The sequence below is a fragment of the Miniopterus schreibersii genome, assembly GCF_964146895.1.
Source record: "Miniopterus schreibersii genome assembly, chromosome: 6".
Taxonomy (NCBI): domain Eukaryota; kingdom Metazoa; phylum Chordata; class Mammalia; order Chiroptera; family Miniopteridae; genus Miniopterus; species Miniopterus schreibersii.
In genome coordinates this window covers 8,490,581-8,511,101 of record NC_138107.1, presented here as the reverse complement: position 1 = coordinate 8,511,101, position 20,521 = coordinate 8,490,581, and the positions used below count along the sequence as shown (strand labels likewise).

Here is a 20,521-nt window from a genome sequence, read left to right as displayed (position 1 = left end):
GGCTCCACTTGCGAGACCACCTGCGAAGGAGCCGGCGCTTTCTTCTGTCCTCGCCGCCAGCCGGTATTCGCCTCGCACCCCAGCTTCGCGGCCTTGGAGGTGGGGTCCTTCCTCCTCCTTTTCCTAACTCCCCAAATCTTGGCATCGCGGGGTTGAACCTCGGGGACCGGAAGTGTGCGCTGCGGCGGCGGGTCCCCCGGCAAATCGACGCCGGAAGTAGCTCTGCTGGAGAGAGTCCGCCGGCACCACAATGGCGGCCATCCCTCCGGACTCCTGGCAGCCGCCCAACGTCTACTTGGAGACCAGGTGAGGGGGTCGGGCCTCGGGGCTGGGCCGGCGGAGGCGACGCGGAGCCCGGGCTTGGCCGCGGGGCCGGGTTCCCGGCGGGCATCCCCGCCTCGTGGGGCGGCGGCCGTGAGGGCACGTGTGGACCGTCGCCGCCGGCGTCCGAGCTCCGCACCGACTCGCGCTGGGACCTTGGCGACAGCTGCCCGATTGCCCTCCTCCCACCCCTCCGTTCATTCATCCATCCATCCATCCTTGCATTCAGCCCAGGGACGTAGGATCTGCCTCTGAGGATACAGGGGTGGATGAAACGCACAGCCATGCCTTTAGGAGCTTACATTATAGTGGAGGAGACAGCTACAGAAATGTTAACGGGAGAGGTCGTACCCTTGTCATGTAAGTTCTACGGTTGCACAGACAGATTGCTAGGGGGACACGGGAAGAAGCACATTTCCCCCACTGTCAAATGTAATATAATTGAGCACCAACCAGCTGGTCGTGCCCCAGGTGTATAGCATCACATCTAGTTTAATCCTCCTAGCAGCTCATATCATGTAGGCATTCACCTTCTCTTCTCCAGTTTCGGCAGGGAAATGCCAGAACTTACATATTAAGTGGCTTGACCAAAGCCACACCGCTAGTAAGTAGGGGAACCTCACTTGGAGCCTGGTGTGTCTGCCTCACTCACATGCTAGGTTCCTTAGTCTCCTTCATTCCATTGCCTCTTTGGAAAACGTTCAGAGTGATCTTTCCGAAGTAGGACAGATTACCTGAAGTGACTTCTTACTGTTACAACACTATAAAATTAAAACTTTTAGTCTGACATTCAAGGTGATTTGTTTTATCTGGTGTTTTCCTACCTCTCTGCTACATCTGCCGTTCCCCGTTAGTAGCCAGGGTCCAGCCATCACCCCTCTGCCTTCTTTCTGTTCTTGCCTAAGCTGCTTCCCACCAGAGCACAGTTCTCGCAGGTGCTGCTTTTGCTCCAGGGCCGTTTTCCCCATCTTTTAAGGCAAAATTCTACTTCAGGCACCAGCTTGAAAGTAATTTCTGAACTCACCTGTTAACATGTTTTTAAAACTACAAAATAAATTGAAATTTAAATCCAAGCAGTGTAGAAGTGTATAGAATAAGCAGTGAAGACCACCCCTCGTGTAAAAACACTTTTAATAGTTTGTTGAATGACCTTCCAGACCTTTCTCTGTGTGCACATAAACATCTCTCTTTTATGTTCTATTTTTTTAACAAAAATACAATCATATGACCATACTGTATGTTTTTCCCCTGTAATTTGCTTTTCTTTTGCTCACTAATATATGCAGCCTTTCATAGTATAGATGTCTCATATTTTAGTAATTTCCTCTTTGAAGGGCATCCAAATTGCTTCTTGTTTTTTGTTATGACAAATATTGGAATGAACATCCTTGCACATATTGTACCCTTAAGCACTTTAGTAACTTTTTCTATAGAATAGATACTTAGAAGTTGAAATTGCTGTCAAAAAGTATGCACATTTCAAAATTGTATATGTACTTTCTGATTGCCATTCTAAAGTTATTACCTGTATTTAAAAAAATAGCCACCAGAATATAAGCTCCATGAAGGGAAAAGCACCTAGAACCGTGCCTTGCACAGAGTAATTGTTCATCTGTGTTGAATATGAGTAGTGTGAAGGATGAATTGCCAGTAGAAAGCTATGTTCTGGCACATACCACATGTACAGCAGGTCCTTGAATAAAGTTTCATTTCAGTGAATGAGTGTGTGTGTGTGTGTGTGTGAGAGAGAGAGAGAGAGAGAGAGAGAGAGAGAGAGAGAGAGAGAATGTGCCCTGGATGGAAGGGTGCCCTGTCCAGGTTTGGTTCCCACCTTGCGCCCTAAGCTTCTGGAATAAGGTCCCAGCCACCTCAGACCCTGAACTGGAATAAGCAGGTTAGAAAATAATTATCTTAACTTGTTTTTATTAATCTTTCTTAACTGTATGTGTAGCGCACATTTATTTCAGTGTGAAATATTAGAAGTGTTTGGGTCTTTATTTAGAAGTTTGGTGATGTGTTTATGACTAGAAATGTGCTTCAGGAACTTAGCTCTTGTTTGTGTCAGTTAGCCTAGGGTAAAATTGGTTTCATTACACATTCTGTCGCTACAAGTCACAGTTTCCAAGAACCTATCTACAGTATTTACAGGGTGTTTACTTACACTGCGCTTGGCACTGGGTATTCAGGCTATATATACGGAGTTGAGTGCGTTCTCACGTTCTTGGAGTTTAAAGTCTAGGTGAGTGATGGGGAAGGGAAGGCACCTGGCCCACGTCTTTTCCTTCATTTTCCTTAGCAGTGCTTCAGGGGAGGGAGTACTCATCACATTGGGTAGTTAGAAAGGTTTCAAGTAATCAGGTTTTATCTTTGTTGCAGCTCTTCCTAAATACACAAAACTGTACCTTTTTTTCCATTAAAAATTTTATGAATAGGTAATATATTAACATGGTTCAAAAATATAAAGTTTAATAAAAATGATATTCATTGAAAAACCTTCCTCTCTCCCATGTACCCGCCCCCCCCCCCCAAACGTATGCATGTATAAAGAAATATGAGTTCCTGGTATCTTAATGTCTTTCTTTAAAAAAAATTTACAAATTCAGTGTATGGTTTTTTTCCCCCTAGTTTAGTGGTGATTATATTAGTTTCTGATGATTGGTGATTTTTTATATGTAAAGTGTGAGTGTGCCCTGGATGGAAGGGTGCCCTGGACCCTAAATTTTTAATTGTCCACAGTTATGTTGCTTAAAAGAAGTACCAGAAGCCCATGCATGTTTTGCTCAGAGGAGATGACTGTGTTGATGTTATTTGTCTTGTGTTGTTTCCCTTTGCTGAGCATGAAATCTGATGTTTATCACAATTTCATGACTTACAAGCTTGACAATGAAGAGTCCTGGCGCAGTCCCATATCATCCCTATCTGCCGTGACCTTGTTTTTGACTGGAACTCTACCGTCCCCTTCCTCCTGCAGCATGGGGATCATTGTGCTGGAGCTGTACTGGAAGCATGCTCCAAAGACCTGTAAGAACTTTGCTGAGTTGGCCCGTCGAGGTTACTACAATGGCACCAAATTCCACAGAATCATCAAGGACTTCATGATCCAGGGAGGTGACCCAACGGGGACAGGTACAGTTAAGCCAATGTTAATTTCTGAGGCTTCCTTCTGTTGTAACTGAAGTAGGGCAGCAGGACTCCTTCCGCATGCCAGGGACTGGGTTTGATTCTGGTGGCTATTCCTCCCTCCCTAGCACACACCCTCCCCAAACACACACATGGGGAATTGACTAATCTGGACTCCTGGGCTTTATTATTACTTCCATGTATTGCTTACTAAGAGCAAATAATATTGCCTGAATGCTAGTAATGTATAGAATAGTCTGATAATCAAAAGTAAGAAAGATTTTGCATTGTTGTGAGAAAAATAGAATACTTTGATTAATTCATTCATTTAACAAATATTGAACCCCTGCTTTGTGTCAGATACTTTTCTAAGCTCTTGGGTACAGCCATGAACAGAGAAAAACAACTTCTTGTTCTCAGTAAAGCAGGAAAACACGACACCTGTGATACTTTCAACAATGAAGATACATTTAAAAAATAAAACAGGAAAAGGATGTAGGCATGTGATTTTAGTGGAAAGGCCAGGGAAGCCCTCTGTAGATGTTATTAATGGAGCGGAGATCTGAAAGAAGGGAGGGAAATGAAACTTACGACTGGAGGAAAAAGCAGGCCCAGGGGCCAGAGGCGGGGGCCCACGTAGAAGATCATAGAGGATCTTGTAGGGCATAGAGACTGGGTTTTATTCTGAGTAACATGGGAGCCAGTAGAAAGTTTTGAGCAAAGGAATTCCATGATCTGACGTATGCTTTAAAAAGATCACTCTGGCCCGGCCAGGCGTGGCTCAGCAGTTGAGCATCAACCTAGGATCCAGGCGATTAGGGTTCAATTCCCAGTCAGGGCACATGCCCGGGTTGGAGGCTAGGCAGCCGATCAATGACTCTCTCATCATTGATGTTTCTATCACTCTCTCTCCTTCTCCTTTCCTCTCTCTAAAATCAATAAAGATATATTTTTAAAAAAATCACTCTGGCTGCTGTTTAGGGAACAGATACAGGGGCAAGAGTGAGAGCAGGCAACCTGTTCACGGGCTGCTGTAGTCATTCATTCTAGGAATATATGGTAGGACAGGCCAATAGTAGGGAAGGCGGTGGGAAGTGGTGGGATTGAGGCTATGTTTTGATGGAAATAGAGCCAATGGGATTTGCTGAGATTGGATTAGGGGTGTGTGAGTGTGTGAGAGAAAGAAATGATGGATGACTTCAAAGTTTTTGACTTGAATCTAGTGAAGTGAGGAAGGCTAAGAGAGAAGCGTGATTGGAGGGGGAAGATTAAGAATTTGCTTTTGGTTTTAGTTTTGGACACATTGAGCAGAGATGCTGAGTAAGTAATGGGATATGAGTGCAGCAGTCCATGGAAAGGTCTGGGGTGGGGGTATGAATTTGGGAGTTACCATCATTTCAGTGGGATTTATTAGTGCCTGGCTGGAGGAGTGACTCATTTGGTTGAGCATCCTCCTGTGCACCAAGAGGTTGCTAGTTCAGTTCCTGGTCAGGCATATACCTGGGTTTCGGGTTTGATCCCCAGTTGGGGAGTGTTCGGAAGGCAACGGATCGATGGTTCTCTTTTTCCCTTCCTCTCTCTAAGCATGTCCTCGGATGAGAATTAAAAAAAAAAAAAAAGTGAATGGGATTTATTAATGAAATTTATTAGTGACATGTAATAACACTTATTATTTTCAAAGGCCTCTACTTCTCAGTGTGCATTTTCTCCCTGCTAATCCCTGTTCCTGCTCTCTTGCCTTTAAATAGCTTGGTTCTCCCTGTGGCAGTCCTTTCTCAGTCTCATTCTTCTTTTGTCCTTTATTTATCCTTTATGACCAGAGGCATTCAATTTTTTCAATGTATATGGACACATTTCAAAATAGAATATATAGGAAAGTAGGAAAAAAAAAGAAGAACAAAATCACTCATAATTATACCTCCTAAAGATTCTTAACCACCATTAACTATTTCCCCAATGTCCCACCTCTCAGAAATGATCAGTGTTAACTTTTGGTGGCCATTATTCTAAACACTTTCTTTTCAGATACCTAGTTAAAGGGATGGATAGATGCATAACTAGCTAAATGGAAATAATTTCAAGAGAATAGGGTGTGTCTTGCATGCTATTGTTTTTTACACAAAAAGGAGTGTATTTAATTTTGTATATATTTAACAGAAAAATTGACTTCCTGCTATGAAATATGAGGTAATTAGTACTTAAATTTCTACCCATCCCTGTTGTTTAGGAAAATTCAGTTTTACATACCTCCTGAGTTGGGGAAAACTCCATCTTTCCCTCCTTTGTTTCTCCTTTGCTTTTACAGGCTTAACACAGAACACTTCACTCTGATATTTGTGGTCACCAGGCGAATGGAGGTTCCCCCCACAACAAGCAATTCTCGGTGACACCAGTTAGGTGTCCTACAATTTAACTCAATTCTGACATTGTTAACTGGAGATAGTGTCATATCCTACAAGTTAAGGGCTCAGTCCTACAAGACTGCCCCCCCCCACACACACACACACTTCAAGCAATAGTCACAAGCCCATGTACAAGTATCTACTGACCAACTGGCTATAGATGGGAAGTTCCTACGACCCCCTCCTGTGTGGTTTGATTACTTTGCCTGAGTGGCTCACAGAACTCAGGGAAACACTTCGGTTCACCCATTTGTTGAAGGATAGTGGTAAAGGATACAGATGAATAGCCAGATGAAGAGATGCATAGGGCGAGGTCTCGGAGGGTCCCGAGTGCCAGAGCTTCTGTCCCCGTGGGGGTAGAGTGTGTTACCTTCCTGGTGTAGGTGTGTTCGCCCACCTGGAAGCTCTCCGAACCCTGTACTATTGGGATTTTATGGAGGTTTCCTCATGTAGGCATGATCAGTTAACTCCATTTCCAGCCTCTCTCTCCTCTCTGGAGAAGTGGTGGTGGTGTTGGTGGTTCAGGGTGGTGGTGGGGTGGCTGAAAATTCCAAGCTTCTGATCATGGCCTGAGCTTTCTGGTGACCAGACCCCATCGAGAGCCATCCAGGAGGCCACCCAGAGTCACCTCATTAGAACAGAACATGCTCCCAGTGCTCTTATCACTTAGGAATTTCCAAGGGTTTTATTTTATTTTTTTAAATTTATCTTTACTGTTGAAAATATTACAGATGCCCCCCCACCTCCCCACCCTGCCACCCCCCATTGCTTCCAAAGGTTTTAGGAGCCCTGTGCCAAGAATTGGGAACACAGACCAATTTATTTATTTTCATTTATCTCAGACCTGTCTTCCCTCCACACTCCCAATTTTTCTTGTTTTATTTTCTTGTTTTATGTAGCATTTTCCATTTTACACCCATGATTCCTTCAGCGACAGTATGGGTTCTGCATTTCAGAGGGTTCAGTGCTCACCACTAGGCTTTTCTACTCGCAAGCAGAACTTCCCGTCGAGTGGTTTTTATTGCAAGGGCTGGAAGCTGTGATATTTTTTAACTCAGTCATGCTTGAGAATTTCTGCCCATTGCCCTTATACTTGAAAAAGACCATGACTGGGTATGCTTTTGAGCTACACTCACCCCCTCAGATCTTTTGAGACAATTCTGTTCCATCCCCTTCTGATTTTGAACATGGCTTTGGAGAAGATTGAGATCAGATTTACTTCTTCCTTCAATTCAGGGAAATATTTTTGATTTGTGTTTATGAATATTTTCTGTTACACTTACTGGGTTTTCTGTTTCAGGAAGCTAATTCTTTGATTCATTACCTTTGCCTTCTGTATCTATCACATTTCTTTTGAGAGTCTGAGATGATTTTTTTTCCATTTTTTCTTGCATCCACTGAAATAATCTCACACCTCTATTCTGTCCCTTATTTAATTTTTAGTCATGTCTGTTTTGTTCTTTCCTGCTCTGATTTATTTCTTAGTGCTGTATTGGTGTCATTTGGTTCTAAATCTGTTTCCTTAGCTCTGCAATCTCTTCACTTTATTCTGTTGATTTATTATGTTGTCTTTGAACTCATTTTATTGGGTTCTTATTTTTATCGAAGCATCAGTAGCTCGAGACAGCCACGGAGAAGCCCTTCTTGGATTATGTTTTCTCCCAAACCGAGTTCCTGAGGTGGCCCAGGAACCCAGTGCCCCCCCAGTGGCCAGTGCTGATAGCCCACCCTGCCACTCCTGAGCACCTGTGGTATGTGTGGACTACTCCTTAACTTTTTCAGGACCACTCACCCACTTCCTCTGTTGGCTTCTCAAAAGTGGAGGGTATTTGTGAGAATTCTCTGGGTGACACTCCTCCTTTCCTGATTACAACTTTTAGGGAGCACAAGCAGACAGATCTATTTCTTTCCTTGGCTGACTCTTCAGAATTTTTGGAGTAAGTTTGCTTCCTTTTTCTTATTTGGTTAATGCTAGTGAAGTTTTTGCTTTTTAAATTTGAATTTTTTGTGTTTGCTTCATCAGGTATTGGGGGAGGACAGTACACATTCTTTATGTAAAAATGTCCTGCCAGCACTTTGATGCACTTCTTTCCTGTTGTCTTCCTCTCTTTCATTGTTGTTATGAGATAAAAGTTTAGTTCATGTCAGCAGTGAACTGAGAGAGCCAATGATTAGGGTAAAAGAATTGAAAGTGACTCAGATGCGAATTGCTCATGACAGAGCTTCCCTATATTTCTGTAGTTGTTCTCAGTCCTTCATAATGTCACATTTCCATGTTGTAATTTTAATGAAATTGAATCACTAGAAAGATTTCCAAATAATTACATCCAGCCTCAAGTATAATGAATGATTGGGCTCAGCTTGTTGGTTGGTCTGTGTTTGAAGGCAAACAAGAGTTAGGTCCCCCCCGGGTCACTAGAATGAACTGCTAGCTGATTTGGTAACACATTTTTGCTAAAGATCTCAGGTGCACAGAATTTTGCATCCTGGGCTCTTCAGCAAGTCCAAGTACCACTTCCATCCACTTCCATCCCGACTCTCCCTCATTCTGATGAACCTATTCTTTCCAGTGTCTTTCTGATATTTCTTTTCCAGATGTTTTCTCAATTCAAATATCCTTTGACTTCCTGCTTCATTTGAAACCATTTTTCTTCTTTTAAATTTCCTTTATTGTAATAACTTTATGCTGGCTCTCTGAATGTCTTTTTTTAAAAAAATGTTTTTATTGATTTTAGAGAAGAGGGGAAAGGGAGGGAGGAAGAGAGAGAGAAAGAAAGAAAAACATCAGTCAGCTTCCACCTGCATGAATCTGGACCGGGTAGTGAGTCTGCAGCCTGGGCACTTGCCCTGACTGGGAATCAAACCAGCAACCTTTTGGTGCATAGGGTGGTGTTCAACCAACTGAGCTACACTGGCCAGGACTCTCAATGTCTTTTATCTGTTTCTACTAACTTCTGTTCCTCTCCTCCCTGTAAGACATGGCACCCTATCCCCCACTTCTTTTTGCTTCTCCTGCTCTGCACTTAGCCTCACAGTCACTGGCTGCCGTGATTGCAGTGATTAATTACATGCTGATTATGCTGTGCTCACCCTCACTCTGATTTCCTCTCTCCTCTTGCCCCAGAACACCAGAGATGTAACATATTAAACAGCAGACTCATCGTTAATTTTATTCACTTGATGAGTATTTGCTAAGAGTCTGCTGGGTATCTTGTGCTATTCTAAGGCCTGTGAGGGCTACTTAAGCATTAGAAGCCAAGGCATTTTTTTTTCTCTTTTTTTTTTTCAATCCTTACTTTAGGATATGTTTTTATTTGATTTGAGAGAGAGAGGAAGGGAGAGAGAGAGAGAAACATTGACCGATTGCATCCTGTATGTGCCTCAACCAGGGATCTAGCCCGCAACCTTTTGGTGTGTAGGACGATGCTCCAACCAGCTGAGCCACCCCCCAGGGCAGAAGCCATTTCTTTTCCTTGCAGAGCTCCTTGCCTTGCCAGGAACACAAGATATTCATTATAAGAAAATATCTGGAAAGTAAAATGTAATCAGTATGCAAATGTATGGCGGTATGCTATGGATTATTATATAACATAGGTTGGAATAATTAATAATAAGAGAAAAAGTACAGTGGAGTGGGCTTAGAGTGGGTAGGGGACATGTTTGAGATGGGCCTTGAAGGAATGTAGAATTGAAGGAGCTCTGGGAGGACAGGGAAGGGCATTTTGGATTTGGGAAGAAGGCGTACAGAATGGACACACGAGAGACAGGCATGCAGGGTGTGAGGGGAGCCGACCACCCCAGGTGTCAGGTCTCACCTGCTGGACTGGCTCTGCCACCTTGCCACACCTGGGACAAATGCTTATGATGTGATTTCTGAGGCCCCGGAGCTGCATGTTTAGGGGACAGTAAAGGAGCAGTTTGGGGCAGAGCGCTCAGAGTAATGAGAGATAGCATGGGGGTGAGACAGGGCCACTTCATGGAGACCCCCAGACAGGAGTTCACATTTGATCTAGCATCAGTCAGGGACCATTTGGAACTGTTAAGTCTGGGATAAGAAAACTACGTGAGGAAATTTATCCAGCATGGGATATGGCAAGGTGGTGTAGAGTGGGGGTGAAGCAGGGCTGTGGCCTGGAAGGCTTGGGGTTGAGTCTTGGCTTCACAGAAACACTTATTAAGTGTAGACTAGTTATGTAACCTTGCTGAGCCTTCTTACCTATGAGTGGGGAGTGTGGTTCTATGCACCTCATGAAGGCGTCGTGAGTAGTAAATGAGCTGATCCTCATAAAATGGTTAGCACAGACTTGACACAATAGGAGCTCAAAGAATGGTGGTTATTATTTATTTTGGTTGGTAGTTTATTTAACAAATGTTTGTTAGACTCCTACCATGGTCCAGGCATCATTCTAAGAGTTGGGGATACAACAGTGAATAAGAAAGCCCCTTGTGGAGCTCTCATTCTAGTAGGAGAGACAGACAGTGAGCAGATAGGTACATATATACTGTCAGGTCATGACAAATTATATGGAAGAAAAAACGTATAAGGAGATAGAGCAGTGATTCGCAGCCTTGGCACTATTGACATTTTGTGCTAGAAAATTCTTTGTTGTAGGGGGCTGTTGTGTGCATTGAAGGATAGTTGCACCACTGACCCCTACCCACTAGATGCCAGTAGAACCCCTCAGTGTGAAAACTAAAAATGTCCCCACATATTATCCAATTCTCCAGGGGGCAAAGTCATTCCCAGTTGAGAAGCACTGGGATAGAGTGAGGGAGGTGCTGTCTTGGATAGTGTGATTAGGGAAGACCTTTCTGATAAGGTGGCATCTGAGCAGAGTTCTAAATAAAGTGAAGTAGTGAGCCATGAGACTGTCAGGAGCAAGGACACTCCAGACGGACCAGCAATCAGAGGCCTTAGGCCAGAGTGTGCTTGGCAAGAAACAGACCAGAGGCCAGACAGTGTGGCTGGAACAGATGAGTGAGGGGAAGAGTGGCAGGAGATGACTGAAGGACAGCAGAGTCCCCAATCATGGAGCATCTTGTAAGTTGTGGTGAAGACTTGGACTTTGTCGTGTGATGAAATGTCACTGGAGGGTTTTGAGCAGAGGACTGCCACAATGTGCCTTGTTTTAAAAGGATCCCTCTGGCCTACAGGTGGAGTGTAGACTGGTGCGGAAAGGGGGAGGCAAGGCTGGAAGCAAGCAGACCAGTTGGAAGCTTTTGTTGTCAAAGCTAGAACTTGTAGTTTGGACGAGGGTGGTAGTGGCTCTGTGGGTTCTAGTCCTCTGGGAAGCAGATGCCAAAACAGAGTTAGACACTGAAGAGCTTTATTGGGTAGTACCTGTGAAAGATAAAGGGGTGGGGAGTAGGGATGGAAGGAGAGGTCTTCACATATCAGTGCAGGTCTAGTGCCTGTGAGAGAGAGGGAGAGGAGAGAGCACCAGCAGAGAAAAATGAGCTGTCAGTAAGGTGAGACTTCAGGAAGGGTGACATCAGCTGTTAGATACCACTTATAGATCAAGCAAGGTGAGGCCTGAGGATTGGCCATTGGGTTTAAGGACATGGCAATCACTGATAACCTTGACAAAAGCAGTTTCGTTGGAGTGGTGAAGGCAAAAGTCTGAATGGAGAGCTTTTAAGAGGCAGGAGAGCAAGTGGAGACACCAAGTGTCCACAGCTTTTGTTGTCTTTAATCCTCACATGATATTTTCCCATTGATTTTTAGAGAGAGTGGAAGGGAGGGAGGGAGCGTGGGGGGGACAGAGAGGGGAAAATCGATGTGAGAGAGACACATCAGCTGGGTGCTTCCCTCATGCACCCTGACCAGGGCTGGGGAATCAAACCTGCAACCCAGGTGCATGCACTTGACTGAGGATCCGACCACTGAGCCACACAGGCCAGGACAAGTGTCCACAGCTTTTTCGAGGAGTTTTCTGTGAATGAGATGCAAAAACATAGGGAGATATGAGGAAATGAAGGGTTTTTTGATTATGTATTTATTTGTTTTAAGATGGGAAATATTCATACAATGTTTTTAAGCTGATGGAAAGATCCCCTAGAAAGAAAAATTGGTAGAGGAGAGGGGGAAATTGTAGTTGCAGAGTTCCTTAAAGGTGAATGGTTTGTGGTGGTGAGCTAGTTATATGAACAATTTACTTGTACTGTGTTAATCACGGAGGAAGGAAGGTAAATGGGTAAGATGTAGGAGGGGAAGTAGATTTGGTGGCGTGAGCATGTGAAAGGTCTCTTTGGTTTCTTCTGCCTTTTTCTCAGTGAAATAAGAAGAAAAGTTATCCACAAAGAGCCAGGAGCAGCGAGGGAATGGTGGAGGTTTGAGGACAGAGGAACTGGAATAAACCAGAATCACAACCTACAGTTGCCTCTCCTGGCAAATTCTCAGGTTATCTCAGTTAAAGGGAACCCATCATTGCAGATACTACTGTTGTGTTTGCTTCGCGTTATATACTGCATGGTTGCCGTGCCTCGTCTCATTTCATTCTCATGACAATCCTATGAGACATAAGTACTACTGTTCTTGTTTTGCATTCAAGGAAACAGGCTTAGAGAGGGTAAGTATCTTCTTAAAGTTACACAGCCAGTAAATGGTGGAGTTGGAACCGAAATCTGGATCGCTTGGCCTCAAAGGCAAGTGAGGAAGAGAGCACATCTTAAGAACTGCAAAGCTTCTTGGAGAACTGTAGCACTGTTGTTTCCCATGTTAGAGCTGGTGTTTGGCATTTGCCCGGGTTTTCCTAACAGCAGCTCCACTAGTCAGTTCCCCCTTCCTACTGTTACTAACAAAGCGTTTGTATAATTTGGGATGCTTTTGGCTACAAGAACACTGAGCCATAATGGCTTAAACAAAGGGTGCTTTTGTTTTTGTCAGTAACAGAATGTGTGGAGGTAAGTGAGCAGTTGCAGGCATTGGTTCAGCTGCCCGGCAGAGTTGTGAGGGACCCAGGCTTCCTCTGTGTTTCCACTCCACCCTTGTTAGTGTCCTGGCTTTTCATCTCAAACTTGTCTTACGGTTGCAAGATGGCTGCTGCTGCTGCTGCTGTCACCTCTGCTTTCAAAGAAGGGCAATGGAGAAAGAGCTGTGGGTGAAAGACTAAGGCGTGTGTTTGTCCCTTTTTATCAGGAAAGCTGGAGCTTTCCCAGAAGCTCTACTACCCAGCAGGCTTCAGTTTATATCAGTAAGTCAGAACTGGGTCAGCTGGCGACCCCTTGCTGCAAAAGCATCTGGTCAGTACCAGCCTTTCTGAGGCAGGCCGTGGAGAAGGCATTGGAAGTGCTCAGGAAAGAGCAGTGTCTGTGAGAGGTTCTCTTACCAGAAGAACGGCTTTGATTGGTTTGGTCAGTCACCTTCTGGTATCCAGTGCCCCAGACAGACCTTTCATGTGGGCCTCCTTATGGGTCACTGGCTGGCCCACTTGTGGCTGCTTTGGGGCTGGATATTAATCTATGTCTAAGCTGTGGCATGGGAGTGGTGGGGACAAGTAGCACCAAGGGAAGAGACTGCTCTCCATGTCTTAGATGCCACTTAGGTTCGTCTTGAGAGGTTTTCACAGTAAGTGAGCAGGAGGAGGGAGAAAAGACATCATGGGAATCTTGGTGATAAAGATTTTTTTTTTAAAAATATATCTTTATTGATTTCAGAGAGAGGAAGGGAGAGAGAGAGAGATAGAAACACCAATGATGAGAGAGTCATTGGCTGCAGCCTGCAACCCGGGCATGTGCCCTGACCGGGACTCGAACCCCGATCTCCTGGATCCTAGGTCAATGCTCAACTGCTGAACCACTCCCGCTGGGCAAGAAAGATTTTTTTTTAAGAAACAGAAAGCACAAATCATAAAGAAAAAGATTAAGGAATTTCAACTGCAAAAACTTCTGTGTATCAGAAGATAGTGAAAAAATTCGACTGGAAGAAGGTATTTGCAAAAGCATTAACTGTAAAGGGATTAGTATCCAGAATACTAATCCTAATAATATAATATACATATAAATTTTTAAATGTCAAACCACTCAGTAGAAAAGTGGCTGTTCACACAGGAAAGCTAGATGGCCAATAAACATGAAATTATGCACAACTTCAGGGAAACACAGGTTAAAACCCCACAAGAGATCTGATGCCTGTTAGACAAATGTTGGAAAGTCTGCAAGAGGACCAAGAGCAGTAGAGAAAGAGTGACAGCACTGTGGGTGGGGGTGCACACTGGGACTCTTCTGGCAAGATATTTGGAAAATCTAGTGATGGTGAAATAGACTGTGACCCTGCATATATATCCCCAGTGAGGTATAGTCCCTGAGGGCTCCTGCACTTGTTTGTGGGCAGTGAACGAATGGTTACTGCAGCATGGTTTATAACAGCAGAACATTGGGAAGAGCCTTAAGAACCATCAGCACAAGAAAAGGTAAGATTGGTGTAATCAGACAGTGACATGAATACTCCAGGCAGCTGCGTGGAACAAAGTGCATGACTGTGCTAATTGCAGAAGAATACGTAGAGTATAATACATTTCTAGAAAACCTGAAAACATGCAGAACAACTCCACATTTTGTTAGGGATGCATACATATGTAATAAAAATAAAATGCATGGAAATGACAAAACTCCTGGTCAGAATAGCGGTTACCTGAGAGTGGGGGGTGGGAGGGATGTGGTGTGTGTGTGCAGGGGGTCTTTAACTGATTTGCCACACTTTATTTCTCAAGGGGAAGGTGTACAGTTGTTTGTCATATTATTTGTATTTTTTGTATATCTGAAATATTAAATACATTAATGTTTAAAGGAGAAGAGTAAAAGAACTTGAAGAATACAGAGTTTAGAAAACAGGTCTGTGCCTGTCTCTGTTGTATCTGTACCAACCAGGCAAGTAGCACGCTTTTGACAGCAATGCTTTGAAATTGTTGGCTTTGTAAGTGATCCTTGACATCTGTGTAGCCTGCTCTGCACCAGAGAGCTCTTTAATCACACTCTGTGCCCCCACCAGCACTCCCCTGTTCCACATGCGCAAAGAACTGTTTTGATTGGAATTATTTGTCTTGATGACATTTTGCTACAAACCCTACAGAGTCGATTTAGGTTACAAAAAGATAGTGTATTATGAGTAAATGTGCTGCAGAGCTCAAATTAGTTGCAGTTGGTCAAATTATGCTCAGTGAGTGAAAAGGGGCCTCTGTGCTCTTTCATCTCCTGGTGGCTTAGCACTCCTGAAATCCTTCTTGTTTGTGGTGCCATGTATGTGATGGGTTTCAGGGGCCTTGAGGTTTCATTCTGGCAGCCCTCAGCTTGCAGGGATCAACTTTGAGGCTCAGCCTGTGAGGTGGACAGTGCATGCCTAAACTTCATCCCCAGCTTGCTCTCTCAGGCCTGGATGTAGGGCTTAACCTGTTTGCTGCCATAGCCCTCTCCTCTCTCATCTTCAGCCTTAGCATTTCCACTAACCACGGTTCCCCCCAAACCTCAGACAGGAACCTTGACTCTGCAGTCAGAGGGAACATGTTGGTTACATAATTGCTGTTTGGAGGTATACTGGCAGGTTAGAATTTTTGGAATGAATTTTTACATAGTTTGGTGTTCAGTAATTTTCCAGAAGTATAGGTAGCCTGGGCCAGGTGGGAGGATTCCTCTGTTAGGATTCACCCCCATGCCTCTTTGCAAAGAACCGGGGGATTTGACAGGCTCCCTGTGGTGGAGCATCCTAGAAGGTAAAGCAAAGGATTTTTACCATGGAAACGCCGTAGCCCAGGCCCAGGGCCTCTGGGGGTGGGCATGGTGCTTTAACATGCTACTTCCCAGCAGACTGCATAAAAGGAGGCGAGCTCCCTGAGTCCGGGCTGTTTTTTGGCTGCCAGGCAAGCAGAGAAAGCTGATCAATCCAGTGTTCACTGTGTTCCAGGCAGTTTGTCTTGGCTGGTTAACTTGGAGAAACCAAAGTACTTTAACAAGGCACATGGTTGACGAAATAAGTAAACATATCATTTTGCTCTGACTGCAAAACCTGGGTGTCCAGCACAGCACCAGGCTCTGTGGACATCATATAGATAACTTGTGGTGGTGATGTTGCCAGCAAATCATTCTCAACCCCATGTTTCTTCATAGTCTCCTTCTGATACACTGCCTTTCCTTTCTGCCACATTGCCACTTGCTACTGTCCCTGTTTCTCCTTAAACTAGATGTCTTTGAGTTCAGTGAATTTTATTTTCCTTCATCTAAGTTAAGGACAGCAAATAGCTTGTGCCATCTCTGATCCATTAAAAATGGCTGCTTGACTTCTGGGTGGTAAGGAGGCACAGCTGAGCTCAGCAGGGAAGAATGCTGATCAATTGGCAGTGTCTGTGATGGGCAACAGGGTGAGGGCTTGCAGCACTCCTGCTTAAATACTCAAAAATATTGCCCTGGCTGGTGTGCTCAGAGGTTAGAGCATTGTCCTGTATACTGAAGGGTCTCGGGTTCAATTCCTGGTGAAGGGCACATTTGTGGGTTGCAGGCTTGCTCCCTGCCCCCAGTTGGGGTGCGTGCAGGAGGCAACCAATTGATGTGGTTCTCCCACATCAATGTTTCTCTCTCTCTCTGAAAGAGCAATGGAAAAAATATCTTTAGGTGAGGATTAACAAAAAAAATACTCATAAAAATTAAGAAATGTCTTAACACATCAACTGTGAATGGTGGTTTTCTGTAGATGGTTAGATTACAGGGCACTTCAGTGTTCTTTTGATAATGTTCTGTTTTCTACATTTTTGACAGCACACATGTATTACTTTAATAAGCAAGAAAAACACTCGGTGTTATTTTGAAAAGAAACGCCTTACCTGAATGAAACCAGTGATCTGAATGTGCTGTCAGTGCAGGTGCTGCGGCGGGGCTGTGGCTGCAGTACACCTGCAGGGGCTCGGCGTGCTCCCTGCCTTGCCTTTCCTGAGCTCCAAAAAGTCCTTAGATCCCGGGCCATAGTTTTTGCTGAGCAGTGGCATGTGGGACTGGCTTACTGGTTCTCGTCCTCTAATGTGGCAGGTCGAGGTGGTGCGTCTATCTATGGCAAGCAGTTTGAAGATGAACTCCATCCAGACTTGAAATTCACGGGTAAGTATGTAATCTGGCTGGATGGGTGGGAGGGAGAGAGGATTTATAAAGTTCATTCTCTTGGCTGTGATTCAAGGTGAGTGCCTGGCATGGTGGCGCGGTGCCATGTAGCTGCCCAGCTGTGGCTCCACGGAGAGCCCTGGCGGATTAGAGAAAGTGGTGCCTCTCTCAGACGGAGTCCTGAGCGATTCAGAGTGCTGGGCTCAGTGTTCTAGACTCCACTTGTTGAGTGTTGCTCTTATAAACTGTAGGAAAACAAAAGCTTCCTTGAAGTGGGAGACCTTGCTGGAGTTTTTATGGGCAGCATAGTCCGGTGACTAGTGAAGAGCATCATGGATAGAGGCCGGGGAGCAGGTGAAGACAAGGTCATCAGGGTGGCGCAGTTGATGGCTTTTGTGTAAGGGCAGAGAGCCTACCCTGAGGGGAGGTGGTTTGGGGGATGTGGTTGATGATAGAGGCCAGAACAAAGCCTGGCTTTTTTTCATCCCTACCTTGGTGTAGAGCTGTGGGGGTTATTAATACTCTTTCCTCTCTTCCTTTCCCCCCCAGGGGCTGGAATTCTTGCAATGGCCAATGCAGGGCCAGATACCAACGGCAGTCAGTTCTTTGTGACCCTCGCTCCCACCCAGTGGCTTGACGGCAAACACACCATTTTTGGCCGTGTGTGCCAGGGTATAGGAATGGTGAATCGGGTAGGAATGGTGGAAACAAACTCACAGGACCGTCCTGTGGACGATGTGAAGATCATCAAGGCATACCCTTCAGGGTAGTCTTGCTGCTCTCTTGGGTACACCAGGTCTTCTGAGATGGCCCAGCGAACCAGCTTCCAGATGACCTAATAACTCTGAACTTCATTTTGGCCTTGCAAATCATGGAGCTAAGGAGGCCTGGGGTCTTGGGTGAGTTAGAGATAAAAGTATATTTTAATAGGGTCTTCCTTTTTGCTTCTCCCTGAGCCTCGGTTCACAGAGCATTGGCAGAAATGCCCGTACATGACCACACACAGGTTACTGCTCACTGCAGACGACCCACACTGCTCCTCCTTGTGTGTATCTGCTCTGATACACTTGGAACAAAATGAAGCCAACTCTGTCATTTCACAACCAAACTTCTTTCTGTGAAGATTTATATTCTGGTCTACACGCAGTCTTTGGTGGCTAACGGCCACAGAATTCAAAACCAAGTAGTGTCTGTCGGCCTTCTGAACTCTGTGCACACCCTGTCTCAGTCTCCTACATTTGTTCTTCCCGGGAACGATGCATCTCTCTATATTGTCCCTCAAAACCAGAACATCAACACTGCTGTTTCTGGCACTTAGACATCCCACGCAAAGCCATGTTGGATTTTTGCCAAATGAAAAATGCATTCAACAATCAAGTGTCTAAGAAGGTGTCAAGTGGGGAATGATAATGTGTAATAATCAAGAAACGAATTTATTAAAAGGAAGCCAGAAGCATTGACCATTTTTTCCCCAGGAAGGAGTAGAAATCTGTAGTGAGCATAGGAACAGACTGAATTGTCTTTCTCAGAAAGGGGAAGTACCACTTAAGTTTTTTTTAAACCTGACTTTAGAGAAACTAAGAGATTTTATATGTTAAGGGTTTTTTTTAATCTTTCTGATTTTTGTAGGGGGAGGTTATGACAGAAAGGAAGCTAATACCTATGTAATACATAGAAACTTCCTAAATAAAATGCTGTTGATGGTTGAAATCTTTGCTGTGGCCTGATTTTAAATATTGTATGAGGTTCTATCAGCCATTTTAACCTCTGAACCATCTCAAGTAGTATTTTAGGGCTCGTCCAAGATTTCACATCATTCTAGGTTTGTGATCTCCAGTGGATTTCTCCCATCCAGAGCAGGTCTGACTTTAAAAAGCAGAACCACAAAGAAGTGAAGTGATCTCAGTTAGCACTTGTGAGTGAGGGGGATTCCCTGTAGATTGACCGGGTGGCTGTGCTGAGTGACCTGAATCTCCCTCAAACCTACAGGAGCGACACCTGCCTGTCCTCAGGCTCAAAGGTGGCGTGTGCTGCCGTGTGTGCTTTCTTAGACCGCCAGCTCCTTGATTGAAGGGGGGTTTAGCTTCAGTGTTTCCTTCTCACCCCGTATTTTGGAAGCGGTGGTGTACTCTCTGGAATGGCCAGGCAAGGTGCCAGTCCCAGGTGTCCCCCTCGCTCGGGTGCCAGTCCCAGGTGTCCCCCCCACTCGGGTGCCAGTCCTAGGTGTCCCCCTTGCTCGGCCTTTCTCCATCCTCCTCTCCCTTCTCAACATAAAGGAAACCCAGCGACAAACTGTGTAAGTGACTTTGTAAGTTACCAGAGACCGTTTTGGGGTGCAAAGTACTGGGAAGTTAGAAGCACATTTCTTTCAGTCTGAACTGGGTGGACATAATTGGATCCACCTCTAGGAGCAAGGAATCAGACACATCCAGTTACCTCCTGGAATTATAGTCTCGAAACCCCCACTTTCACCCAGGTCAGGGAGTGCCCGAAACCTGTTACCGCTGCTTCAAGGAGAGAAGGTTGTGAGTACACCTGGGAAGAGAGCAGCACAGCCCAGCTCCTAGTTTCTGGGGGACACCAAGCATGCCGAGGTGATGACACATGAGCGGGAACCCATTTTCATAATGGATGTGACCTCCAAGAGTGAAACTTGAATTGTTTCATAGTTTCTAGAGATTCTGCCAGTTAGCCAGAGATGTAGAAATCTGTTTCTTTGTAAAGCAAGCTTATTTAAAGAGAATCCTGGTTAATCCCTTTGTCCGGTGAGTGTCCAGGATCAGTACAGTTAGGAGAAGTCTCATAAAAGTGAGTATGCTAGGGCACAGATGGCCCGTTTCAGTCACATCTCAGATCAAGGTGACGGTAGCTAATGAGAAGGCAAGGATGAGTTTGTAACTTTGATGGAGATTAGTGAAGATAGGTTGTGGGACTGCCAGAGCTAATCAAGGGAAGGGAGAAAGATTCTAGACTTGGAGAGTGTTTGAAGTGTGAGTAAACAAGCCAATGAAAGAAGCCTTCAGACAAGTGTCCCTCAGATGGGTAAGAAGTTTGGCACCCAGACTATAAGGTGCATGGCCCCAAGGGCCCTAGCCCAGGGCTTCTCACACTTACCACACACAAGAACCACTGGAAGCCTGCAAGAAAGCATCCCGGCTTCAGCATCCACCCAGAGATTCTGCGTTTCTAACAGCCCCCAGGAGATGGTGACTGTGGTTCAGACACCTGGTGAGAGCCTAGAAGTCACGTCCAACGTGAAACTGGGGGATGGTTCCTAAGAGCATGTGGCAGTCAGGACCATAACCTGATCATCCTCCTAGACCGGGGCGGTCTTGGAAGAGGAGATTCAAAGCCAGGATGAGCTTTAACGGCTTTTGGCTGCTAAAATGGAGCTCTAAGGAACAGTGGCCTTCTGCCTTCGTCCCCACTGTAGTGCACCGTGGATGCCAGATCCTGTGTGTGTGCCAGAGTGGGTAAGATGGTAAGGTTAGACATTATAGAAAATGCAGGGCAGATGTCAGCGGTTATGACATTGAAGGAAAGGGGCTCTGGAACCAGCCTGCAGGGTTCAGATGCCAGCCTCACTGTTCCTTAGT

The 20,521-nt window shown here is 45.0% G+C and overlaps 1 protein-coding gene across 1 annotated transcript; it reads left to right on the top strand.

The window, feature by feature from the left end:
• PPIL1 (peptidylprolyl isomerase like 1) lies at nucleotides 1–18,635 on the top strand. Its single transcript, XM_081139880.1, has 4 exons — nucleotides 1–306; nucleotides 3,293–3,447; nucleotides 16,857–16,925; nucleotides 17,475–18,635. Exons 1-4 carry the CDS (start codon nucleotides 251–253, stop codon nucleotides 17,693–17,695), a joined length of 501 nt encoding a protein of 166 aa, XP_080996006.1. The 5' UTR covers nucleotides 1–250; the 3' UTR covers nucleotides 17,696–18,635.
• The last annotated feature ends 1,886 nt before the right edge of the window (nucleotides 18,636–20,521 follow it).